The sequence below is a fragment of the Pezoporus wallicus genome, unplaced genomic scaffold (assembly GCF_028554395.1).
Source record: "Pezoporus wallicus isolate ANWC-B61680 ecotype Strahan unplaced genomic scaffold, APGP_CSIRO_Pwel_v1 contig_8797, whole genome shotgun sequence".
NCBI lineage: Eukaryota > Metazoa > Chordata > Aves > Psittaciformes > Psittacidae > Pezoporus > Pezoporus wallicus.
In genome coordinates this window covers 204,172-231,173 of record NW_026641918.1, presented here as the reverse complement: position 1 = coordinate 231,173, position 27,002 = coordinate 204,172, and the positions used below count along the sequence as shown (strand labels likewise).

Below are 27,002 nucleotides of genomic sequence, written 5' to 3'. Positions count from 1 at the left end.
CGTGGGCAAGGACACCTCACACTAAACCATGTCACCCAAGGCTCTGTCCAACCTGGCCTTGAACATTGCCGGGGATGAAGCATTCACAGCTTCCTTGAGCAACCCATTCCAGTATGTATCTAATGCATACTAAGGTCTATTTTGCCATAAAGACTGGAAAGTGAAGTTGAATTTGATGTCTCAAAGTGTTCCAGTCAGCCAGTTGTGTCTTGGTATTCAAGATGTGCTTATCAAAACTGAACAAGGATTTGAAGTATGGTGGTCTGTTAATGGGGACAAAAAAGGACGTGGGCACCTCCTTCCTCTTTGCCCTGGCATAGGTTAGGTCCTTTCCTGTTCCACTCCATTTCTCATAGTCTTTATAAGAAGATAAAAAGGAGAGTTGTTTTCTGGAAAAAGTTTTATTATCAAATTACTCCTATACAGCATTTTTACCCTTGCTAAGGGAATACAGGTTTATGTATGCACTTGCTTGGAATTCGGTTCCACCAAAACAAGAAAATCATCAAACACCACCTTTAGTGCAAATTAATGCCTTGGATTATATGGCTTTTCTGTCCTCTTTTTCCCTTTACACTTGTTTTCCTCTCGGTTTTCTCCAAGTTTGAATGAGGGAAAATTGTGCTTGTCACATAAATAGGTAGCTTTCCAATTTCGAGACAAGAGTCAGCTTTACAGTACAGTGGGAGGTAATCCATCAACCTCTGAAGTCCTTATTTCTTCTTATATTCATGAAATTCCTTCACCCCGTCATGGGGCAAACCCATGCTTGATATTGCACAGACAGGACATTCAAGCAGCAGAGGCTTTGTCAGGAGGGGGAGAAGAAGCTCTCCATAAGGAGGAAGAAGACCAGTGATGAGGACGTGTCTTAATAATACATGTTCTTGTCCCACCAGCCTGCAATAGGAGAGAGGAGATGGGGGAATTAGCTATATTTTCCTTGGAAAGGAAAATTGGGAGCAAATGGTTTGTTTTTAAGCAACTTAACCTGTCAGCAGCAGCTAAAGTGGATGTATGAGTGAAAGAGTAGCAAAGAACACCTTATATTGAAATACTAGAGAGAACTCTACTTACTGCCTGGGTATCTTCTGATGAAGAGCTTGCGGACTTCGTCATAGACCCATATCAAGATGGCAAATGGTACAGCCACAAACCAGTACTGAAACCTGGGAGTGGGAGAAAAATGAATGAACTGAATGAATCTACTGCAGACACTGTTGAGAAGGAAATGTTGCCTGATGGTGTTGCAGCCTCTGAAAATTGAAGAAAAAAGGGACATTTCTTATAGTGATATATGTAAAATAAAGGTTGCTTGGGTAAAATAAAGTATCTAAATCTTGCCAAAATATTGGGAATCCTGGAAAAATATCACCTACACAAGTAGGTTTCTGAATCCTTGGTAGTGAATCTAATAGAAAAAGTAGTGCTGCTTTTTTTTTTGTGGAAGCTATGAAAATAATACCCTTTTTGGCCAAGAAATTGTCCACCCTGTTCTTCATAATGAATCACAGTGGTTTGGGTCGGAAAGGATACTAACGCTCATCTAGTTCTATGGAAGGGACACCTTCCATTAGACCAGGCTGCTCCAAGCCCTGTCCAACCTGAGCACTTTATTATTGCATATTTATTACTGAATATGTTGAAATCCTTAAATCATACTCCAGGTGCATCCTGCTCCTGTTTGTCAGCTACTGGCAGGATGTTAAGTCCATGTGTGTTTGTCCCTGGAGGGCAAGGGAAGCATACTGGCATTGACACTCACCTCAGTGGTGTGAAGTTCAGGGCTGTAACGTGTCCCAGACCATAGGTGAGAATCAGAGCAATTCCTATCTGGGAAAATATACCCACCCAGATGACTTTGTTCCTGCAAGACAACCAAAGAAGAAGGGTTACATGCCTCTATCCATGCATAAAGCACTGATGCAAAGGCTGTGCCACATCCAGGGTTGTGGCTGTGCTCTGGAGCCAGCTGGAATGATCAGCACCAGATGATGAGCATGACACAAGTGGCAGCCTCTGGGGCACTGTCTTATACTACATATGCCTCTGTCTTTCCTGGTAGCATTCCTGACCTGCCTGGATTAAAGCTTTAGAAGTGCAGCGTGTGTTAGTGGTGTTTTCTGCCTGCACTGTGAATTTTCACGTGGTGGCTCACGTGTAAATGCAAGAAGGAAATGTACAGAGGTGTAGGCTCTGTGCCTGCAGATAAAGGAAAACAATCTGCTTTCCTGTCAGAAATACTCCAAGTGCCAACTGTTATGTGTGGTCTCTGTCCCACTAGATGCTTTTAACTCCCTGGCTTCCATGGGACTGAAGGTGCAGAGGGAAGCCAGCACTACCTTAGAGGGTTTGTTCAGTAGCCTCTCCTCAGAGGCTCTGTTCACTTGGAGAAGTCTAAATAAAGGAAGTTAATAACCTGGAGAGGAAATTCCCTTTTCTGTAGTCCACAATTTAATGAATGGAGAGTTAGTTTTAAGCTGATGAATTTTCAGAGTAACCAGTATGATTTTCTTTAAAGAAAGCCTCTCTCATGAAGGAGGAAAGGGGGAGGTGTATAAAGGGCTTGTCTGAGATTTGCAATTGCTTGAAGCCAGATCTTGTCTTTGAACAAAGGCTGGATGTGAGTGGACTACGTCACTGATCTAGTGTAGAAGTGTAGTGCAGGTGCCTTCTACAATTAGTGGTGGGTTAACTTATCCCCTTATGCGTCAGGTAAAATGCCTGCAAAACTTACCTGAAAAGACCCTGCTGGAAAATAGAATTTCTTCGTGTTTTCCTGATGATCAAGTCAGCAACTTGCTGAATGGTGATGCTGACAAAAAAGGCAGTGTAGCCAGTCCACTGCAGGTACGTCCTCTGGTATTTAGTCTGCAAAGCAAAGGGAAAATCAAACTGTGTTCTGTCAGATACTTGTATCTTGTGTAGGTGACTGCCAACCTTTATAGTGGGATTTCAGTTACTAAGGTGTGAATGCAGAGTTAATTCTGATTCAGATTTGTAATGATCAGCTTTTGGCCAGTTGTCCTAGCCTGATGATGAATCATAAGGCTGAAGCACGAGCTTGGTACAAAGAGGTATTTATATTGATTTATTAATGGCTCCTGTGTCTTGTGAGTCCTGCAGAATGAGTGAGGGGGAGTAAGAGGCTGCAAAGTACTTCTCAGTAGTGCTGTTCAGAAGCAGGGCTGAGAGATTATGATGGGGCTAAACATGAAGTCCAGGGAAGAGGGTGCATCTCCAGAGGCTTTGAATTCGAAGGTGGCAAATTGTGGAAGAATCATGAAGGAATAGAGTGTGATGAAAGAGTTGGGTGGCAGGAAGCTCTAAAGAGTCCTGAAGGGCCATTAGATGAAATCTAATTCTTGTTGCATTTAAATCTCTCTCTGTCTTTCCCTAATCCTTCCTTTTTGAGGACAGAGGCAGTGCCAGGGATGTTTCAGCGCTGCTTTACCCATTCCTGTCCATATGAATCCTCAAAGTCATTGATGGCATTGTTCTCCCAGTTGACTCGCACTCCGAGCAGCGTGGAAGGGAGGAAGCCTTGTTCAGCATACACGGTAAAATAGGTTACAAAGGCTCCCACTGACTGCATGATACCTGCAAAAGCAAAGAGGGAGAAATGAGGAAGAAGCCAAATTTAGGAGCACAGGGGAATGTGCTGGATATCAGTGTTGATCTGTTTCCTATGGCATGAAACTCGCCATGTGTCTAAAGGTAGTTTTAGAGCTGTTGGTGCTCTAAGGTTCTTGATCTCTTGATAAAAACCTGTTATATTGTTGAATAATGAGCAACTGGAATGAGTTAGTCACTGTGCCTGGGGAAGGGGTTGAGTTTCAGTCCCCCTTTCCTAACAAATGAATCAGTTAAACTTGCTCTGCTGACACAAGAGTTGAGAGAACAGGCCAACGTACCAATCTGCAGATAGGAGTATATAGCGAGCTGCTCATTCACCAGCCTGTCTTTCCTTTTGTTACGAGGTCTCCTGTTCATGATGTCACTCTCAGCTTTTTCGTAGGCTAATGCAACAGAGGGGATCTAGGACACAAATAAACCATCAGAGTCTTGGTGCCAATGTTTGCTGCTTAGATGCTTATCAGAAAGGTTTCTGTTCTTGGGTGGTTCTGCTGCTGTTCCCTGCCTTGTCACTATACACAGCACAAATGAAACGATCCGTGTAGCATCCCTCTGACATGTGTAAAGGATTTGAGGGAAGTCTGACACTGTTTCATGGGTCTGATGATCATAGGACAATACAAAGGCCTAGAGGAGCCTGGAAACATTAAAGGGTCTTTTCAGCTCCCCTGGGCTGGGCTTTAATGAGACGTCTGTTATTCCTCCCCTGCAGTAACTGCAGCAATCTCTATGATCTCCTGCTTGAAACACACTCCGTCTTGCACGCTAAGTTTGCTTGTCAGCATTGATAGAAATCTTTTCTTTCTACTCCCTCTCCACAGGTTTTCCTTTCTACTCTTCATCTCTGTACCTGGCTGCTTTAATCTACCCCTCTACTCTTTCATTAGCTTGTTACTCAGCCGCAGGGTAAGGCAACTAAATCTTCCTGTGTTCTACGTGTCCCTTTGCACCCAGCCCCTCAAAAGTGGCATGATTTCGGCAGAAAATAGCTTACAAAGACCCCAACTTACAATGTCCGTGCCCAGGTCAATGAATAGGATGGTGATAGTGCCAATGGGCAGTGGGATGCTGGCAATAATATAGATGAGAAAGGGACAGAGCTCAGCAATATTCTTAGTCAGGGTGTAGGCAATTGTTTTCTTTAGGTTGTCAAAGATGAGGCGGCCTGGAGGAAAAAAGAAACACTTGTGTAAAAGCTAATTGTCATCAGTGCTTTCCAAAGGAAAAGGTCAGGTTTCAACTAAATGAAGTGAAAGCATTTACTGCTTCTGTTTTCCTTGTACATTTTGGCTGTGTTCTTTTAAATACCAACCCGCTTCCCATAGAGACTTCTGAAAACTGAAATGAAAACTTAAAAATCTCTTTCGGTCACAAAGATTGAGGGAAAAGTCCCTGTCCACAATACATTGTAGCTTAATGGACACCATAAGCTCTTCATGGTGGGAGAAGAGTGGAACGTGTTACTGTCGTAGGTGGAGCATGGTGAAGGTGATGTGTGAGCAAGTAATAGAGTGAAAGCATAGAGAAAGAAGCTTGTGTCTTTGTGAGGCTCAGAACTACATAGGAACAAGATGGGAAGTGCTTTTGTCTGGAGTGTGAACAAGCAGGGACAGCAGACCGATGCTGTCTGTGAGAGGGGAGGGATGATTCACTCATTGTCTGATTGCCATGTTCTAAATGGATTCAATTCCCTTTTTTTTCCACATATCAAAATCCCATATCCAAAGCCAGAAAGAAAACGGGGGTGAACCAGGAGGGAAGGATCAGGAGGCCCCACCAGTGCTGTGCAGCTGTCAGCAGCTTTCAGCTGAGAAAGGGGATAGCAACATTATTTTTACCTTCCTCCACTCCCGTGACAATAGAAGCAAAGTTATCATCCAGCAGGACCATATCAGCTGCATTTTTAGCTGCGTCAGACCCAGCAATGCCCATAGCAATTCCAATATCTGCCTTTTTAAGAGCTGGGGAGTCATTGACTCCATCTCCAGTCACAGCAACGACTGCTCCCTGGAACACACAAAAGGATCCAGATGTGGGTTTTGTGAGGAGATGGTGCTGTCTTCCCCCAAGGATAGTCACATTCTACGTCTTTAAATCTCTGGAAGATCTATTCAGGAAATTCAGGGATATGATTTCCTACATCCTAGAGAGTAGACTTCTAATTGGATGCACATAAAACACAAGCTGATCATTGCTTTCTATGGAATATGAAGCGGAACACCAAGGCGCATCTGTGGGGAATCAGGTGGGGAATCTGCTCTGTCCTTGTCTTCTTTTTTGTGAAGTTCTTATAGAAACAGTCAGTTTTCATCTCATTTGTAAGTCATATAACCATTCAGCTAGTGCCCGTTCTCATCCCAACAACTTCTAGACATTGCCTTTCTATGCTAGAATTGCACTAGTAATCCGAAAAATGGAAAAAAACTGATTATTCAACTTGGTTTCTTGGTTATCTTCCACTACAGATAACAAAAGTTGATGCAGAAGTTCCTGTCTTGCTAGCAATACAGAATGTTCTGAGTGAGGAAAAAAGCCTGACAGACTGATTAATACAAATACTGAATGTCCTGTCCCTGGGGGGATTTAGCACAGTGTCACTACCTATAAATATTGCCGTGTACAGAAGGGCTTATAAGCTCTAAGTACTAAACATAGCATGTAGACTGGCTGGCTTGAGTTGAGGGGGGAGGATGTTCCTTTTCATCAGTTAAAGAGGCAAATGTCCAAGGAGTGTTGGTGTCTGAGCGGTGCAGAACACGTTTGCCGCAGACCATTCAGAAAGGATGAAATGTGAAGACTTTATCCTTATTTTTTACACGTCCTGAAAGCAGGTCTTAAACCCAAAGAGCTGATAATGCTGACTTGGAAAGCTTAGCATAAAACAATGTCTTGTGCCATCTCTCCTCCTCCGCAGAGTTCGGGCACAGCAGTCATGTGGCTTTCAACTCACAGCATCTACTTGGAGATGGCATATCTGAGGGGAGAATCTTCTGATGACAGTTTGAATCTCTTTCAGAGCTCTACGCATGTCATTTCTTTCCCTTCTGCCTCTTGCGCTGGCTGCCCTCCGTGCTCCTGCATGTCCTATTGCCAATGGGCCAAACTCCTTAAATCATGCTTCCTGTGGGTTGTTCCACAGCTTTGAAAGGAACACAGATAAGGCTTGGTCCTACATTAATCATGCTGTGATGTTTTGAGGGATTCATACCTTAGAATCATGGAATCATTTGGGCTGGAAAAGGACCTTTAAGATCGAACCCACCACTCCCAAGTCCAGCACTAAACCATTTCACTTCTAAACATTCCTGTGGGCAGGATGTGCATAGGTCTAAATGGCCACAAGAGATTAAGGTGGGAGGATGTGGTAACATGTTGTTTTTATCTGGGTTTAAAGAATTCCTGAGGGAAGGCTCCTTCCCAAACGGTCTCTGCCCAGGAGCCTTTCTGTGCAGCGCAGCAGCTTCCCAGATTTATATGCAAAAGGCAGACCCTGGGTAGAGCTCCAAGCCAGTTGAACCTGGGGAAAGCTCGTTTTGTCAGTAGGAGTTTGGAGTCTGGAACAGGAATTTGAGTAGCTTGGACTCTGTCCAGCCAGTGTTTGTGGCACTCTTGTTAGATAATGCTCTTGCACAGCAGAAAGAGAATAAACAGAGCTTAGAGAGCACTGGAAATTGGCTTCCACCCTTTCACTTCGGGTATGATATCTGCCTCATGAATACCTTATAGACATATATGTGTCTACCCTTGTACACCTCTTACCTGCCTTTGGCAGCCTTCAACTATAATCAGTTTCTGTTGGGGCGATGTCCGAGCAAAGACTATCTCTGAGTGGTTACACAGGATTTCATCCAGCTGCTGCGAGCTCATGTCCTTCAGCTCCATCCCATTAACTACTGCTGCTGTAGCTTCTCTGTAAGAGCCACGGGAAAGCTGGGTAAATTCTCCAACCAAAGAGCTGAGATAAAAATAGTGCACTCATAGAAAGGATGCAGGTAGTAAAGAGAGCACAAATTGAGTTAATTTCAGAAGCATTAGTTGTTAATCAGCAGGTGCTGAATGAAAGCCCCTGTTGAAATCCAGAGTGAATTACAGTTACCTGGATACGGAGGGGAGTCATTGAAGCTTCTTGAGCAGACAGAACAGCAGGAAAAGCATTTTAAAGAGGGCTCTCAGTGGGAGGGTGGACAGTGGAGGAGGACATCTTTTCTGTGAAGAGCTTTTATGGTTTGTGATGTTATTTTTGTCACATTTAATGGCTGAAAGAAGAATTGGGGCTGATGGTCCTTGGGTTGTGTGATTCTGCACTTTGCTTTTCACGTGTGTGTTTTGTCAAACAGGCAGTGACAGCAAAGTCCAGCGAGATCTGCAAAGTATAATTTGCTGAGTTTTGTCAGAGGAGAGAGCCACTGACCTAGACACGTGGTTATTTAGGTAGAGGTGACATGCTGGATGGATAGATAAAGAAACAGAAAAGCATTTTGGCTTTCAGGCGCTGACCCCCTGGGTATCCCCTGTAGTCTGTCTGCTCTTACCGCCAGTTGACTTGCTCAACAGGGATGTTGAGGCGCTTGGCAATATCTTCCACGGTCTCGCTGGTGGCTGAGATGATGCCCACACTCTTGGCAATGGCTTTGGCTGTGATGGGGTGGTCACCAGTAACCATGATAACCTGGGGAAGGGACAAGCAGATGCGTGTGCAGTGGCTGGAGCAAGGTAAGGGCAAATAGTTCGGTTGTTGTAGACCAGGAAGCAGTTTGGAGTCTGAACATGGAAATGTGTGCTATGTACATAGCAGTATCAGATTATGGCCAGTAATTGCTTAGCTCTATATTGACATCTGGTCTTTATCTCTTGTTATTGGTGATAGTTTATCAGGGCTGTAAAGGAAGAACTTGTGACAGGCAGCAGGGTTAGAATAATGCAGAATAAAGAACCCTTTATGTAAGGATTTCTAGTAAGCATACTCAAAGGTGAGGATTCATTAGAATATTGCATTGTAAAACAGATCCTTGTGACGGAGGTGTCCTCACAGGTAAAACACTTTTTTCTTGGTTTTGTTGAAGAAAAGTTGCTGGACCTGTCTTCAGACTATAGAAAATGTCCCCAGGATTGGCACTCATCTGAGATGGGTAATTCCTAATAGTGTTTTTCCTTTCTTTAGCAAGATTGCCTCTCTGCCTGGAGCTGAAATTTCACTTGTGGGTCCCCTGGGAGTGAATTAGAAGTACTGCTTCAGGTTATACTTGAACGGCTTGAGATTACTGATTCTTACGCATGGAAGTTCTTATCAGGTGTAGCCCTGTGTCCTAATGCCTTCTCAAGAACTGTTTCTGTAACCTTATTGTGTTTACAATGAGTAAGTCTAGCTGGCATGGGTTCTGTATTCTAGAAATGGATCCGATGAGATGGTATCTGAGCCTTTCCCACTTTGGATTTCCAGTTTTGGGGTTCCATGCACTTCCCATCATCCAATTCCCACTGAAATTGTTTTGTCTCTCGTGGCCTTTAAGTTACAATTGTAGAATGGTATTAACAAGTATTTAGGGGTTTGGTAGCTGTTGCTAGAAAGACACGCAATCACAATGTGGTGGAAGATCTTAAAAGCTTTCTTATCATGAATCTTTCTGTAGAATCGCTGCATTTTTCACTGTAAAATCCCTACCTTGATCCCAGCACTGCGGCATTTTGAGACAGCATCTGGCACCGTGGAGCGAGGTGGGTCAATCATAGATAAGAGCCCAACAAAGCACAGGTTGGAGGTCGGGAAGTTCATGGAATCTGTGTCGAATGAGTAGGTGTCTGGGAACTCGTTTTCAGGCAGGTACAAATGGCAGAAACCTGAAAAGAAACTTGTGTTCATGTGGTGTACAAGAAGGAGTGGGAGAAAGGGAACTTGTTCTATAGCTTAAGGCTTTGCTCTTGTCCATAGAACCCTAGTGTCTTTAACCAATAGCTTTTTATGGAGGATTTCTTTTGACCTGCTATTGTAACCTTCACATCAAAGTTCATACAGAGTCGGTGTTCCATGTGCAAAGATAGGGATACTGCCAGCAGGGAAGAGTGGTTTCCTTTGTGAATTACTCATGGGGTTTTCTGGCTCTTCAGTGTGGCAGATCAACATCAGTCTAAGAGCAGTAAGGGCATCTCTGCCACAGAGATCTTGGAGTATGTCAGTGTGCTTTTAACACTCTACTTAGGAGGTTGTATGCTTTCCTTTCTCCCCTCTAGTGCAGGAGGAATGAATTCCAAACACTAGATTGCACCTAGGTTTAAAGCCCCATTTTACGCCGCAGCTCTCTGATAATCCCTTTGGTTGGACTCACCCAGCACTCTCTCTCCCATGCCTCCCAGCTCCATGTATGCTGTTTGGAAAGCTTCTGCCTTTTCACTGTCCAGTGGTTCTTCTTTGCCGTTGATCATGATGGTGCTGCATCTCTCCAAAATCCTCTCGGGGGCGCCTTTCATCACCAGCAGGAAGCGTTTGTCATTGGGATCATCGGTCTTGTGAATGGAAAGCTGTGTGCCAGAGAGAGGAAATGATTTGAAAGAGCATATGTGAGCCTCGTTTGGGTCACTTTGCACTGAAGTGATGTGAGGTTATCATACATTCCATCAAATAGAATGAACTTTAGTTATTATAGCTTAAATTTCCACTGTCATTGAATTACCCCAGTAAGATTCCCAGGTCACAAATAGTTGCATTAGATGCAGTGATAGAAATGGTTTGAAGTTGGAAACAATCTGGCATAATCTCCAAAAATGAAACATACCTGGAATTTGTTGGTGGAGTTGAAAGGAATTTCAGCCACTTTCTTGTTCTGTGCTCTAATATTCATAACATCACCCAAAATGACTTCAGCAAATTTCAGCAGAGCTGTTTCAGAGGCATCACCTACCACAACTCTCTGTGTGCACAACAGAAGGAACTGGTTATAGCACACAGAATTCTGCCCTTCCATCAGGAGAGCTTGCATGGTTCTGTATCGGGTTCTATGCTTAAGCAGCAATGAATCTGCGCTGCTATATTCAAGTCCTCCTGGAAAAGTATTACAGTAGAAATGTGGAGCATCTTTGCTACAGCAAAAAGGTGAAATTACTGTTTGACACTGTGAAAGCTGATTTGTGATCACTTTCAGGTTATTATGGTGGCTGTATAATGCAGTTATAGCATAGCAGCAGGCATGTATGGGTGAACTGACTGATGCATGCAATCAGATGACTTTTAATAGTATAGTAATTACTAGCGTGTTCTTTTTCCAATGTACAGTTACTCTTGGCTGTGTGGTTTTTCTTTCCCATCTTAAACTTCTCGTGAGTGTATAGCAGTGATACTACTATAAATAGTAACTTAGAAGGTTAATGTAATAAAATGGAAGTGATTACTAAAGCCAAACAGAACAACTTGATGTATTACTGTTTCAGAGGAGGAGAAATAAGCTGATGCATAGTAGGCAGTACCTTCATTATGGGGAGATTCTCCTGTCCTGGTCTGAATTCTGCCCGGTTGCAGAGCGTTACAATCTTTGATAATGCTGTCCATGATGGAGAACTCTGATCAAAAGGCTGGGCTGAGGGGAAGCAAAACACACATTGTGTCCTTTAGCATATTACATGATGGAGGTAGACACTTAAGTTTGAAACAACAGGATTGAATTATTTGCAGAAGAAAACTGTTCTTTTGATAGGTTCTGTTACAGAAAACCAATTTGATGCAGACCCTTACATCCATCAGTTAGTTCTGGGTTACAGAGAATCATAGGCATGACAAAACATGACAGTTCTTGGTTTATTTCCCAACTAAATTTACTGTCAGCAAAAGGATTTGGATCAGAACCTCCTCCAGACTTACTTTCTGTGAGTCAAATGCAGATATTAATTCAGTTTTTCGCATCTCTGTGTGACTAAGTGACTTTGCTAATGCACACTACACTTACGCATGGAAGACAGACATGTCTGGTCTATCTAGCTAAAGGCATTCCCATTGACACCAGTTTGACAGCTGGTACATCTGGAGCTTTTATCCGGGTAGTTGCCCCTTCCCAGATTCCCCCCTTTGCCATATTTACTTGTTTGATCTTCACTGGTGTCAGCTGAGTAGATCTGATTGTCAAACCAAAGGTGAGCAACCGTCATCCTGTTTTGTGTGAGGGTCCCTGTCTTATCAGAACAGATGACGGAGGTAGAGCCAAGCGTTTCCACAGCTTCCAGGTTCTTCACCAAGCAGTTCTTCTTCGCCATCCGCTTGGCTGTCAGAGACAGACTCACCTGGCAGAAGTAAAGAAGTTCAGGTCACTATTGGTGAGGCACAGTTAGAGAGCGATGCACTGGGAGTACATACTTCTGCTGGGAGGGTTGTGTTTGTTTTGGGATGGGTTTTCTTTTAGGAAGAGAGCTTTTAAAAGAATTATCTTTTGTAATAGCGTCATTGAGATCAGAGGGTTGGCTGTAACCAGCACAAGTACATTTGCTGCTGAGAAAAACTCACTAATAGAAATAAGAATGTTATATCAGTCTAGAGGAGGTTTTAGATGGAAGAACCTGTATGGGGGGGGGAGCTCCTAGTCAATAACTTAATGAATCCTGAAATGGTTCTTTTCTCAGCCAAGGATATTATTAGTGCTGCCTTATATGTGTTATTAAGAGGAATGTGACTTTTAGGGTACAAATAGGAACAGGTTGTAGGGAAATGAGTCACATTATTCTGCTGGTTAGCAATTGAGGGAGAACAGTACTTGAAGAATCTTGTTTCAAACCGGATGGTTCTGTGGCAGCTTCTAAGATTAATTATTATAAGATTAGTTATGCCAGAATTCCAGTTTCATGGAATAAACCACCGCTATTTCAAATTCAGTCACTTAACAGTCTGTTCTTCACTGGTTAGCGTTGTACTATAATGACTTAGGAGTGATGAACAGTGATGATGACTTAAGATAATTACAGAGGCAACCAGTGAATTCAAACAGACTTACTGTTACTGTGGCTAGCAGTCCCTCGGGCACATTTGCCACAATGATGCCAATTAGAAAGATGATGGAGTCCAGAATCTTATATCGCATAGAGACAGATATAATGAAGAAGAGAACACCGATGGAAATGGCTACTCCTGCCACCAGGTAGACGAAATGTTCTATCTCAATAGCAATGGGTGTTTTCTCATTTCCTACTCCTGAGGTGAGGGAGGCAATCCTTCCGATGATAGTGCGATCCCCTGTGTTGATTACAATGCCAGTAGCAGTGCCTGGAGAGATAAAGAGATAAAACGCTGTCATAAACCCCTGTCAATAAAATACTACAGAAATAAGACTCTCAACTCCAGGAGAGACTGCTCCTGCATTCTGAACCCAGACGGAGACCCTTCTCAGCCTTAGTGTGACTGAGACTTCACCCCAGAATTACATTCTTCCCCTTAGAAATCTTACATGTTGAAGAGAAAGGAAAATGTGAAGCATTTTTATTAATTAGAGTATTTAATTGCATTGCAGTAGGACTGTAGTGCTAGCCTGGGCACTGTACAGTCTTGTAGCAGATAGACTGCCAGGTATGACACACATACCTTTGAGTGTTGAGAATAGGAGTGACCCCTTTACTTATGCAAAGCCCTCACACATGAGTATCCATGAGTACTTAGAAACATCTGCAACTTGGCAGTTCTTAACATAATGATGCAATGAAACCACTATTAGGCCCTTTTCTCTGTACATACCTTCCACACAGGTGGTGGAGTAGAAGGCAATGTTCTTGGTCTCCAGGGGGTTCTCGTGGGTGAAGTCACAGGAGCGAGACTGTGGTTCTGATTCCCCTGTGAGTGAAGAATTGTCCACCTTTAATGAAACGGAGATATGCCTGGGTTAAAGTTAGTCATATGCAGTTATGTCTAGCCCAGAAGGCAAGGTGGTGACCCATGTAATAATGGGTGACAGGGCCATCATCTCTTGTTTCCTTTTCTGTGAGAGAGTTGCTGTTATCACTGAAAGATTCTATTTCTGTGGGATTTCAGCTCTGTCAATGATGTGTGTCTGTCACTGGCATTTCAGTAGCAGCCTGAAAGAACCCATGGTTTGAGGATCTGCCTGCAGGTCTGTGGAAACTCTTCATCTGTTGGTATTTCTGCCTCTGGCCTGGCAAAGGGCATTGCTAGAACATGGTGTGGACCTAATGGCTGTTCAGGGAGCAGAGATGTTAGTCCGAGATGAGCTGAGCATCACAGTATAGCTGCTGCAGTCTATGACTTAATTAGATTGTGACTTATTAAGGCTCTAATCACTCATATTGGGTGTGAAGACAATCTTTAGCTGTAATACCCCATGCTCTTCAAAGTACCTTACAACCCTGAGCAAAGATCAGACGAATGTCCGCCGGGATCCTATCTCCACCCTTGATTTCCACGACATCTCCAACCACCAGCTGGTCTGCTGGCAGTTCCTTCTTTTCTCCATCTCTGATGACCAGAGCTTGCTGAAAGACACAAGTGTGACAAAAATTAGCCATGTGCCATCATCTGAACCTTAAGGGGTATGTTCAGGTAAGGCTTGCTGTGCTTTTGTCACTTTGAGGTGTATTATCAGAATGAGCTCTTGTCTCAAATGAAATGCATCAGTTGCTCTCACCTGTGGAATCATTTTACTGAAGCTGGCCATGATGTTTGTGCTTTTAGCTTCTTGATAGTAAGCAAAGATGCCAGTGAGGATGACAACCAGTGCCAGGACTACTCCAAGGTATAGCTGATCAATGAAAGACACGATCTGGTTAATTTGAGACAAATACTCAACATTTCTTCTGCTAGAATACATTTGAGTTCTCTCATGTTTCATGAGACTTAAAATGAGGTATTGGTCAGGGTAAAAGACAGTTGAAGAAAAGACCATTCAAGGTTAATGATCAAATAAAGCTTTTTGAGTACAAAAAGAGCTTTTAATTGCAAGTTTCCCATCTCTCTCTAGACTATACCTGACACAAACCTGGACAAATTGTATTCCTAGCAGAGTGACTCGTAAGTGAATGGAGTCAAAGACTCCAGAGTCCTTTGTGGACTTTAGTTTTGCTGTTATAAGTACTCAAGTATTATGTGGTTATAAAACCTTTGGATAGGCACTCTTAGGCAGAAGCGGTATGTCAGGTATTTGAGCATTTATCAGAAACATTCAGTACTGGAAGGAGAGTCCTGAAAGAATAAAAGGCCTCCTTGTAGTTACTGAATAACACTGAAGTAGTATTTAAATTACTTAGATTGTCACAGGTTCCAATACTCTGCGGTTATTCAACTACTTACATTGTCAAAGGGTGACTCAGCTCCCTGGGCAAGCTGAATGCCAAATGAAATCCAGGAGAAGACAGCTCCTATCCATAAGAGAATGGAAAACCCCCCTATCATCTGCTTGAGGAACTTCACGATTTCAGGGGTGGCTTTGGGAGGAGTGAGTGCATTGGGACCATCCCGCACCAAAACCTGTGCTGCTTTTGCACTGGAGAGACCCTGCAAAAGTAAACGACATGTTTAGAAGGAAGTCACAATAAAACAGGTTCTGGTTTATCCTTAAATGTTGTTGGTCATTTCACAGATCAGCTGTAGCAACCTGCATCTTTGACTTCCAAACTTTCTGATTTCAGAGTAGCTACTATTGGTCATCTGCTAGGAAGAAATGGGTATTTCTTTACCGGAGCATTGGATCTGGGGCTGTGTCCATTCAGTATTCATTCTGTCAGTTATCTGTCAAGTACCCCTGTACCAAGTGCTAGGAAAGCTGGGGAAAACCAGACACTGGTTCTTCTGCTGCTGTTCCTGCATTTCCCCCAAGAAGTTTGTAGGTTTCCTGACATTCTTGTCTGTACTCTGACCACGTTGCTTTGATATCTGAATGTTTGGTGTCAAAGGGACTCGGGTGTATAGTTTCTCAATCTAGCTTTTCCTGCAAGATAAAATCATTTCCAGTGCACTCTTGCTATGAATTGTTACAGACACTGCCAGCGAGAAATGAATTGTAGTGAAATCTAAATACTGTATAAAACTACAGAAAAGCAGAGGTCCTGATGGGAACTTTGAGATCATGTTTTGTGCAGGGATTTTGATTTCAGAACAGTAGTTCAGGCTTGAGAGAAGCTCCAGTTTAAATCCAGGTCAGTGCTGCACGACGGCTGGCTTAGGCTTTATTGGGAGCATGAATGCATGCATTTCCACGTACACCTATGTATGAGTGTGTTAGTCTAAATGCTTTCCTACTGCTTCTAGAGAGCTTTAGGTAAGCCAGAGGCAAACTGATTCAGGCAGTTTCTTAGTGATGCCCTATGCACTTACTTCACTGATGCTGGTACCATACTTCTTCTCCAGTTCTGAAGTGCTGAGCCTGTGGTCATCCTGGATTCCAAAAAAAAGAGAAAATGATAGTGAGCAGAATGGTGACATTTTTATTTAGGCATCGGGGGAATGTTCAAACTGCCTGGATCTGGGACCATGGATCCAGTTGATCCAGTTGCTAGTGTGATATCCCACTTTCATGAATAGACAAAATGCAACTTGCATATTGATAAGCAAAATATCTTCCACTGGAAGATGGAATTTTCTTTGGAGAGCACTTTTGTAAATAGCTCCCTCCTCCAGCAAATCTGTCACAAGAACAGAATGGTGATTTCATGTTAATACTGCTTGTTACAAATATCTGTGCTGCTTTTAGATAAATAGATCCTCTTTACATGCTCCAGGACTCAAGCATTTGCTACCTCAGGCAGTATGTTCACAGAAGAAAGAGTGTGGTGTCAGGGTATGCGTGACAGCAGCCTTTGCACTTGATTGACAGGCAGGGTGTGTGAAATGACTCGAACCACAGTTAAAAAGGGTGCGGGAGAGGGAAATCTCAAAGTTCCCCTTTCTCTGCAGTGACACTTCTGTATCATTGACCTAATTACATCTTGTGCCAAACTGAGATTTAGACGCCAAGAAGTGAGAGATCTCACAATTGTTTTCACAGAATGATTCATTGGTACTTGGATGAGTCAATTAACTTGTCTGTGCTTTGGTTTCTCTTTAGAAACATGGGAGAGATGTTACATCCCTGGTGGCAAAGATACATCAGGAATTATTTAGCTAGTACTGGGTAGACCTGAGAAACATGATGGGTAAACAGATGGTCCATTTTGGGGGTTCCTTGCCTTTGAAGTATCATCTGGCCCATAAGCAGAGTCTCCTTTGAGTTGCTCTCAGAGCTCTTCAGAAAAGAGCTCACTAGAATTACCTTCATTTTTCAGATTGGGAAACTGAAAAGTATAGAGAGGAAGCAACTTTCCCAAGATCAGCCAGCAGCAAGCCAGTAGTAAAACACAAGTTTCTTGAGCTTAATACGGTGTCCTTGAAGTACAGTGCGGTTAGTTTGAAGGGGGGAAAGCCTCTGTGCTTAAAGCTGAGGTGTGCTTTTAGATCTACTAGAAATCTCTGGATCAAAGCATCTCTGTTTCCTGGTTCACTGTGCAAGTTGCAGTTCCCAGGAAATACCGGTTACAGTTACTCCATTTGAGGAGATAACATTTTGTACCACTGGTGGCTTAATTAAGCTGGAATTATCAGTTCATTATAGGTATTAATCCTGCCCAACTTTCTTCTGGCATGAGGAAGTAATCCTGTGTTAGGATTTTGAGTTAAAATGACCATGCATCAGCACTTCCCTCCTCTTCACCAGACTTCATTCACACAGTGGGTAGAGGCTGTCTGTCCTGTCAGCTGTAATAGGAGCTTAGCAACACTCACCAGTTCCAGTTCTTTCTTAAGGTCTTCTGTCTTCTTTTGTTTCTTATTGCCTTTTAAGTCCTTGTACTTTGCCTCTTCCCCAAACTCTGTTTTTTCTACATCTCTTGTTCCATAGATCTCAACCGAGTAAATATCAGACTTTTTCTGTAAAAGAAATAAGGTTTTGGCATTGTTGGGAGCATCTGCTGGGACTTGAAGCAGGAAAAAATACCACAAACAAGTCAAACTCTGACAAATCTACTTTATTAGACAAGGCTACACGTTGCTGCTGTCTCTTACTCCTAGCAACTTCAAGTGTTAGTTCCTTTCTTATCCTGAGGTCTCTTCAGCGTGTGTTACAGTAATCATGGGCAGGTCTTCAGCAGATGTACATTGCACGATTCCTTTAGGGATGTGCAATACTTGTAGTACTTTATGGCCTAACACAAAGTGTAGGAATACTGCCCCAGGATCTCAAAGCCATTAAGTCATTTATCAGCTCCAAGAAGAAATCGGTGTAAAAGCAGAAGATTTTGGAAAGGAAAAGGGAGGGGAAAATGCTCATTGAGAACTTCGTGTGAGAAAGTTTTGCTTCAATTAATAACTTGGGATTGAGCTGTTTCCTAACTTTTAATACTGTAGTTTGAAGGGCAAACTTCCTGTGTTGCTAATTCAACCAGCTTCCCTAATCATAATGTTCCAGATCCTAATTATCTTGTAAACTACATGCCATGCCTTGGAAGAACTATTGGTTGACCCCATTTCAGAAGCTTCCTTACGGATTAAGCGTCAGAGCTTCATGACAGTCATACTGGATCTTATCTGATGGTGTGCTCTGCTAGTGGGACAGCAGAGCTCCTAGGCCACTGTCTGTGCGATGAGTGGAGGGCATTTGTCAGTGTTTGTACCCCTATAGAGATGGTATTTCAGATGAGTAGAGAGTAGATGTCTTAATTACATGCAGACTAAACCAGAGAGCTCAAGTAATGGAAGCAACAATTAAAGAACAAGAGGACTGGGAAGTGTTAATGTTGATCTGAACTCAAAAGTGGCGTCTTATCCTCAGATGCCCTTTAATGAGAGGAATGTTGAAGTCTTGGCATTGTTATCTCAAGGAAGGGAAAAGCTAAGAGCTGGCGAGTAGTTTAGGGAGTTAAAAGTCTGAAATGCTTTTCCTTAAAGCATTTGAATTTGCTTGGTGATACATATCCCAAATAAAGGGCATGTCTGTTAGGAGAAGCTCTATTTTTTCCTACCTCACTGAAGGTTCACAGTCTGGTTTCTCTATTGAGATTTTTCCTTCACCTTCCTCCTTCTCCTCCTCCTCTCTTTAACAATCCTAGCCAAAAATCTGTTCAGCTTTTCAAATCCCCTCAAAGTAGAGAGATGAGGAGAGGAAGAGAACAGATCTCTATTGTGAGAACTTAGCAGATAGAGGAGAATTACAAAGAAAATCAATGAAGTTAGTAAAATCTATTGATCATGCCTATGCAGGATCTATGTATAGCCTTTAACCTGCAAGTTTTCATAAAATCTCAGGTTTTGGCATTGCAAAAGGGATAGTGTTCATGAAACTGTTGATTGTGAAACCAGCCATTCCTAGAATTCTTCCCCATCCACTCTGATCTCTTTACTTTTTAGGACCACAGGTGCATATCCATCTACAGTGAACATTTTAGTCATTAAACAGTTCCATTTTTCACTTAGCTCACATTTATAATATAGCTATCTATATTAAAACTTAATGCTTGTTCTTAAGGAGAAATACACATGTGGTAGCAGCAGTTCTGTGAACTCACCTTTACCATGTTGGAGAGTTTATTCCTTCCCTGATGGAGTGAAACAGGCAAGCCAAAGTCTCTGGATGAAAAGCAAAAGCTCCACTGGAGAATGAAGTGGCTCAGGGCAGTTTTGGCTGTTGGAGTGCACGAGCTCACAGAGGTTGTAGCTCCCTCTCCACTGCCCAGTAGATGTTAGCTGCAGTCCTGCTTGCACTTCAGCATCCTTTAGGCAGGACGGGTTCAGTGTCCAAAGCCTGTGGAGAAAGAACAGTGTTTGCCAGTGCTTTATAAATCAGCATCTTGTGCTGCCACTCCACCCCTCCCCTTCCAGGTCCAGCCCATCTTCTGTTTCACCCGTAGTAGGTGGAAAAATACCACAGTAATGGGCATGTGGGTTTCAGGTCAGATAGTTTCTAATTATTCCTTTGTAGTGTTTGCTCACAAGTAGGGAACCAGGTGTATTATTCATCTTGCTAGAAGCAAAGAGTTTCCTTCAGAGACTTTCCAGCACTGGAGTCCCCTTATTTCCAGCTGTGGTGGCAATGTACCTTCTGTCTTGCCTGTTCACATGACATTTGCTTGCCTGAAGTCCCTAAAAACCAGATTCCTACCCTGTTCAGGTGCTCGCAGTGATTTAGTGGAATGGTGCTCCCTTAAGCCTTTTAGCTTGGGCTTTGCTTTAAATTCTTGCATTTGCTCTGGTTTTAACCTTCATGCTTAGATGAAAAAGGCACTTCCTGGTGCATTTTCAGCGGGAGCACTTACCAGAACAGCTTGTTTAAATTATCTTGCACCAATTACCAGCTTCCATACAGGAGTGATAATGAGATTTATGACGCTTTGGTTACCTGGCGTGTCTCATCACTCGGAGGCAAAGTTAACTTCTTCACCTTTGCAGTGACAAACAGCTAAGACAAATGTGGTGGAATGTTTTATATATCTTAACATTATTTGGGGGCAGACTGTTTTCATCTGTTGACAGACCTGGTCTCGCTGAACAACACAACATTTCGGTATGACTTCTACAGTGTAGCGTTCATGATCCTCAAATTGCATCACTTGAGATGCTGTGAGGTACCATAGCCACTAGCAGATGAGTCAAATTGTGGCGAGAGATACAACATGTTAATGAAGATAGCTAACATTGGCTGTTTCAAGCCACATGTATAAGCTGTTAGTGCAGGGAAGACAACCAAGAAACATCCTTTGGTACTTCAAGAGGAGCATGAATAAATCCATGTTCAAATCACGGTCAGGTTTGCAGTGATTCCAGGATCGTACCTCCTTGAGCGAGTCCTTAAATGACAGAAAGTGAAGCTGGTTCCACATCTCAAGTTGTGTGCGTTGGTCTTTTTCCATGGCATTACTTAACCTTGGAATGTGACACAGAATACAGAAGTGTATCTGGAAAGGTTTCGTGTTCTATTTCTGCTGTTTGTCATGTTAAGAACTGGATTGTGTCCTGGGGCTTGAATAGAAACCTCTTCATATGTATATAAGCAGTGGAGATTTCACAATATGGGCCATGTGCAAAAGCAGTAGTGTATTGAGTGTATCCAGTGAATCTGCCTGTGTCATGTGTTACCCGTTCCTGAGATAGTCCTTTCTATTGCTAGAGGAGGTACCAGGGCAAGATGATGGAGAGGAACAGGCAGTATATCTGACCCCAGACTAGAAGCTGGAAGTGGGGGGATATGTGAAAGGAAATTGGGAAATGCCTTCCAGGCAAATAGGGAAATGCCTTCCAGGAATGCAGGTGCATTGCCCATCAGGTCTGTTGGTAAAGACAGTGGGCTGCAAACTATGGAAACAGGGCTAGCATACCTTATGTTGTTCATTTACAGATGAACTGAGATTTCTAATTCAATGGTGAGGAATAGCTTATAGATGGAAAACAAGAATGTGTATCATTACATCCTGCTGTCCACAGGCTTACAAAACCAAACTGTACCCTGTGCTTTTTAGTAATGGTTTGTGATTTAGAATGCTATCCAGGTCATTTGGGCAGTTTTTGCAGTCGTCTTCTATAAATCATGACTACTTTTGCCTAAGGGCAAGAGTTAGAATCCAAATTAGAGACATGTTGGGCAACGAAGTACCCCACAGACCCTGGTCCACATGCAGTATTTGCCCTGATGCCTTTAAGGGTAGGATGAATTGAAAAGGTACCAGAAACAGAGCCCACATGTGAACCTGGGTGGCAGTTCGGGACAAGTGCTTGTACACAGCTGAGTCTTACCCGGTGAAGCACATGTGCCTTGGTTTGGCAAGACAGGGCAGGTATAGAGAGGAGTTTACTGGGGTCTGTGCCAGGGAGCTGTAATCGTCACGTGTGTTTCCAGTGTGTCTCAACATTCATAGCTGAGCTCTGTTTAGAAGGTAAAAGGAATGAGTATTGTTCCGATTTCTAAATACTACTCAAGAAAAATAACGTGTCCCTTCTGTCCTTTACGTCTCTTGCTCTTCTTCATCAGAATAAAGATCCATTTTGATCCTACTCTAAGCTCCTGTACGCAAGCCCTGTAAAAAGACAACCAGCATGCTTTGCTGTTACTTAACACACAGAGAGCACGTTACTCAACTTGTAGTGCTTGAGGACTGCAGGTTGCTATGCTCGTGTTCTCAAATGCCTTCAGAGGGTGAAGCTAAAGGGTAAATGTTTGTAAGGGCTTTCGGAGTAAGGAGAATGTAATGCATTTGCCTGTTGAACTTTGCTGGGATACTTATATGCCTCCTATCTTGTGTGATAATACATATGTATGCACTAGCAAAAAATGGCAGCGTGCAGCTTTAGATGTATCTGAAGATGCAGGAGTGGGTGTTAGATCTGTACTTAAATTTGCTTTTAGAAGGCACGGAGCAGCTTTCCTAAGGGAGAGCCAGCAGAGGGAGCAGGGCAGCCTCTGTGCATGGTGCTTGTTCATTCATTGCTTCCACAGCAGCAAAAATAACATTTCAGGGAACACAGTGTGTGTCTGTCTTGGTGTCTTAGAACAGGGCTATCTCCAGTGGGAGAGAAATGTGGTGTTTGGGGTTTATTTTCCCTTTGTGGTCAAGGATAAAACAAAACCTGACCTTCAAGTGATAGTTTTGTGGTGCTGAAATCACCTTTCAGAGGTGGAACAGAACTGCAGATGGGCTAGACATGTATTGGCAGGTATACACATGAGCTGTGTGATTTCCTTGTCCTTTAAGCAGGCTTTAAAGCAAGGCTTTGCAGCCAGCTCTCTCCAGTAGCGGGCAGCCTGGTAGTGAAGGCAAGTAGAAGGGGCTGGGAATGTGTTCTGGGTCATTCCACTAGCAAAGGAGGGAAGTTGTGAAGATTCCTTGTTTCCTTAGTGGAGAGGAGGAAAGTCCCCTCTCAGCAGAGGGAAAGGCTACTGCTAAATCTTACCTGGTTTTCCTTCTTCAGTTAACCCCTGATGTTAAACCACAATTCACAGGCCACAAGTGATGAACCTGTATAGAGCTGTCAGGAGCCACATTAAAACAAAAGCCCAAGCAGTATTTTGACACTGGTAATTTAGGCATCGGTTGTAAACCACTCCTTGTCTGGGTGCCTACAGCATTTATCTCCTGGTGAGCAGGGAATGGCACGTTGTGTTTCACATAGCACTGTGCAGAGTTCATGGAAAGAAAGGAAGGAAATTAACTCTCTCCCAGCCAGAACCAGGACAGGTATATATCTGTGCTTCTTTATGATCTTCCTTTCTTGTTACTCTAAGGTGAGTAGAAAATTATGAGGGGAAATAGGCTAAATTCTTCTTGCCTTCCTGCTTCCTAGTGCCATTAATATGAACCATTACCAAATCCAAGGAAAATCGATCATCTTCCTCTTTGCAACTTCCTGAGGCTGTCCAAAGGTACAGTCAGGGCTGGAAGCTGGTGTGGGAACACAGTACAGCTTTCTTCTTTATATGTGGTGGTATTCCCAATGCTTTGTTTGCAATCACAAATGATTTCTAAGACTTGGTGAATTCTAGTCCTTCTTTCAAACAGCTGTTTCGTTGCTTTCATCATTCTCAGGCAAGTAAGCTTGTAAAATACATCATATGTGTGTTAAACGTTTTAACTACTGCTGCCTAGAAATACTGCTCTGCTGTCTGTGGTCAGCAAATGTTCCCATACGCAGCCTCTGGAAGGGTGTTCTCCCTTATTTGCTAATTTCATGGGGAAGCAAAGCAAGTGTTATTTAGCAAAGATGCTCTTGTGCTTTGAAAACACTGGTCCTTTGGCTTTTGGGGGGATTTTAGGATGAAAAGCAGGTCATTGCACTAATGTGACTGCACAAGTTATTGACAACTGATAGAGCGAGGCTGGATGTTGACTAGCAAGATAGCTCTCTTTGGAAGGTGGCTGTGGAACCACAGCCAGATGTTTACTGCCGCATGACCTCTATTGGAAAGTGATTAAAAATGATTCAGGTGGGTGAATGTGGGTCGTTCAAAGAGCTGATCCTCTTCACCCTGTGGTGCCATGTCACCCCGGAGCCCTGCTCACTGAACATGACAGCCTGTGAGCACAGAAGTGGTGAGCGTTGCAGCTGAGCGTGCCAAGATGCTGGCTCACAGCTTGCAACAGCTGCCAGCAGAGCAAGTCAGGATCTTTAGTCACAGCTTGCAAAGCCGAAGGCTGAGAGTGACGAAGTGATGGCTCATGGTTTACTGGAGCTGACAGCCAGCGACCAGTGCTCCTGCACAGATTGACCTCTGTATTTGGTGCTTCCATCTGGAACGGCGCGAGCAGATTTGCAGGCAGGAAGCAGAGTTTAAATGGCCTGAAATAGCTGGAATGGATGTTGGAAACTGTTGGCTCTGGTGCCGTAGTGCAAGCAAGAGTAAACCGTGTTTAAAAACGATGGGGTTTAAGCTATTTTTTCATCTTGCCTTCACATTTTTGCATTCCCAGACAAGTGGGTGGATTGTACAGAGTTGCTACCAGAGCAGGAAAGGTTGTAGGTACCTATTGAAGCATTTAATAGAGAATGCTGTCCTCCTTTCATTTCTCTTTTTGTCTTGAATTTACATGCGATGGCATTGCAGTGGAATTCTCTTGGCTGCTTTAAAAGGTGGGGTGGGAGAGGATTCTCAATTCATAGGACCATAGAATGATTTGGGTTGAAAAGGACCTTAAGATCTTTTTGTTCCAACCCCTCTTTCAGAGAATCTGTACACATATTCATTTCTCATTGCTATTTCCTTCTGAAGCATTCTCCTATAGCAATAATGGTCACATTTGAGTAAATTCACAGAAGGCTTTTGGGATGAGAGAAAATAGTCTTTGAATAGCTCCAGGTGTTTCACAACTGAGCTGCGATTTAAAGCTGCAAACAGCGTTTTACCTGTGGAATTCAAAAATCACATGTGCTTGCAGGCCGCCCAGTGTGAAATCTTCCCTACACAGCCCTCACACTGGGCCTTGTTCAGAAAATACTTGAGGTCAAGAAAAACTTGTTTCGTATTTGTGAAAGCCACGTGAAGGGGCTTGGCCAAGCCTTCATGCCCTGCCTGCCAGTGCCTCTGCTTTGGTCCCACACCATCCTTCATGCTTGTAACCCAGTGCCTTGCTTCAGGGTCACACAGGCAGCCTGAGACATTGCAGGTAGATGAGCAATGTGGAAGGTAAAACACAGAACTAGGGGAGGTGCCGGTGCTGTGATACAGGGTCTTTGCACTGTGAGAAATTCAGTGTTTCAGTGTTCAGTTTTACTGGGAGAAAATCAGTCAAACTCACTGGTTTCAGGACCGCAGCCATGATATAGGAAAAGATGATGAAAAAGCTGCCCTGCTGCTTAGTTGCAGGTCCCTGTACATGGAGTGACGGCCTTGAAGGAAACAGTGTCCATAAAGAGAACTTTGCTTTGTCCTCAGAGCCTTCCAGGAAGCATGAATGACACTGCCTGCGCCGGGCTGTCACCTCCCTGTACACCAACGCCAAGCGTGTTCGGTACGTGGGCAGAATTGCGCTTGGTGCTTTGAGTCTTGGGGCAGCTCGTGCTGTAGTAAAATCCAGCCTTACCTTTCACCTACTTTCCTCCCGGGAAAATGCCCTTGACTTTGGATACTGTTCGACTGCTATGAGAAACCAGTCCAACTGCTCGTTCAATGCATGCTAGAATAAAGTCAGTAAGGAAGAAATACAGAAAGTTATAGAATTGGGGCTTGGCTAGCAATGAATTCACTAGTTTTCAGTCTGTTTGACTTTGGAAATGGCTCAGGATACCATGGTTAGTATTCTGAAAAGCTATTTAATCCACAAAGAATGCAAAGTTTTGTTAGCTGCAAGATGCACTTTGTAGTCTTGTTTTAGTGAAGCGTTTGTATTTAACAGTTCCAAATGTTATCTTAACATTTAATGGTAAGAAAATGTTAGCTGAGGTTTAGATTTTTCCCTGTATCTCCTTTGTAAGTCCTGTCTTTGGCATCTGTTTTTACTGTGCTCAGCTTGAAGAAGGTTGCAGGACTGGGCCTTTTTAGTATCACACCTAAAGACATTTGTAAAAAGCCTCTAGTTAGTGAGTAGTAACACCTCTTTGTTAGGGTTGCGTCTTTTTCCTCAGCAGATCTAATAATAGGCAGAGGAGGTCAAGAGCATCGTCTCCTCTTTACAGATGGAGAAACTGAGTCACGGAGAGGCAGTGATTTGTACTAGATCAACCAGTAAAGCTGGGGTCCTTGCTGAGTGTCATGTCCACTTGGTATGGGCTAGGTTACAGTCTCTGACTGCCACCTCAAGCACTGCAGAACAGGGTCATCATTGTGTGAAGTGGTGCAGAAAGGACCACTGTTTGCTGGGGGCATCCCGTTGGTCCCCACAATCCGAGTGCCTCCACAGTAAAATGAATAGCAGCAATCAGGTCCCAGTGAAAGGATGAGACCTTGATTTGTGTGCGTCCCTTCCCCACTTAATTTCCTTGATGGCTGCAAAGCATAATGAAATCGCCTAGTACCAAATTGCTGAGGATGGGATACAGCTCATCTAATTTAACTCTAAGGCTGCACTAGTCACTCAGGTTTCCTTCATAGCCAAAAGGAAGGAACAAGCACCTCCAGACAGCAATTTGTCTCATTCCTGTTAGGCATATATGAGAGAGTAATTACCCTATAGAGCCAGCTCTGCTCTGCCTCAATAAAGGAGCAGCCTGGAATGAAGTATCTTGCTTTAGGAGAGATGAATCCTGTCCTTGGGAACAAATATAGATGAGTCCAGATGACATGATTTAAATGATTAGAACAAGTGTTTCCTAAGCTTGTACTGTTTGGATTTTGCTTTTGTGTCCATACGTGTCTGAACTTGTCACACATGTGAGCATGCGTTGGCCTTGGGATTCCTTTTAACACCTTGGGCTTTGGTTGGTCACACTGGTTTGCCATGGAGAAATAGTTGCTCTTAAGGCTGATTTTTATGAAAGGAGGATCTTGCAAGTCCCATCTAGAGTCAGTTAGTTTGAATGTGCTGGGTGAGCTGCTCTGTGAAGAAGCTGGCTATGAATGAAAGGCTCCAAATCCATGTTCCCTAGGCAAGGTTTTGTGGTGAATAAGTAGGTGGTGGCTGAGGTCTATCATGAGTTACATGCAGGTAAGCACAAGGTTAGTATAAGCAAGGAAATAAGCCAGAATAGCCAGGCAATAGCTACTTGTAACTTTGACAAGAGGGAAAACAAATTGAGTCCTTTTGGTAGTGGATCTGATCAAAGTTCCCAGGATGCAGGAAGCTGTTCCTCTCCTGGGACAAATGCCATGTGCTCCATGTCTTTGTACGGAAGAACAAGAGAAGGGAAAAAAGTGAACAGGGTTACAGGAGATGTTCTGAATTTAATAGGGCAAAGGGCTGCGAAGTGCAACCGATGCTCTTGATAACCCTGTGAAAAG

At 43.3% G+C, this 27,002-nt stretch overlaps 1 protein-coding gene across 1 annotated transcript; it reads right to left on the bottom strand.

Moving 5' to 3' along the window:
* Positions 1-382: 382 nt before the first annotated feature.
* Positions 383-19,415, bottom strand: ATP12A (ATPase H+/K+ transporting non-gastric alpha2 subunit). Its single transcript, XM_057425933.1, has 23 exons — positions 19,150-19,415; positions 17,372-17,515; positions 15,929-15,988; positions 14,906-15,109; positions 14,244-14,357; positions 13,957-14,091; positions 13,340-13,457; positions 12,606-12,874; positions 11,703-11,901; positions 11,095-11,204; positions 10,407-10,541; positions 9,960-10,152; positions 9,299-9,474; positions 8,169-8,305; positions 7,396-7,546; positions 5,475-5,643; positions 4,647-4,801; positions 3,915-4,038; positions 3,455-3,600; positions 2,738-2,871; positions 1,766-1,867; positions 1,078-1,169; positions 383-900 (listed from the first exon to the last, which is right to left on the bottom strand). The coding sequence occupies exons 1-23, from the start codon at positions 19,156-19,158 to the stop codon at positions 872-874; spliced, it is 3,105 nt and encodes a 1,034-aa protein (XP_057281916.1). The 5' UTR covers positions 19,159-19,415; the 3' UTR covers positions 383-871.
* Between the last annotated feature and the right edge of the window lie 7,587 nt (positions 19,416-27,002).

Coding starts and splice junctions, on each gene's coding strand:
- ATP12A (XM_057425933.1), bottom strand. Junction 13,458..13,956: donor TCTTTGCTCAGGGTTGTAAG/GTACTTTGAAGA, acceptor GTTTCATTAAAG/GTGGACAATTCTTCACTCAC. Junction 4,039..4,646: donor TTGACCTGGGCACGGACATT/GTAAGTTGGGGT, acceptor TTTGTGTCCTAG/ATCCCCTCTGTTGCATTAGC.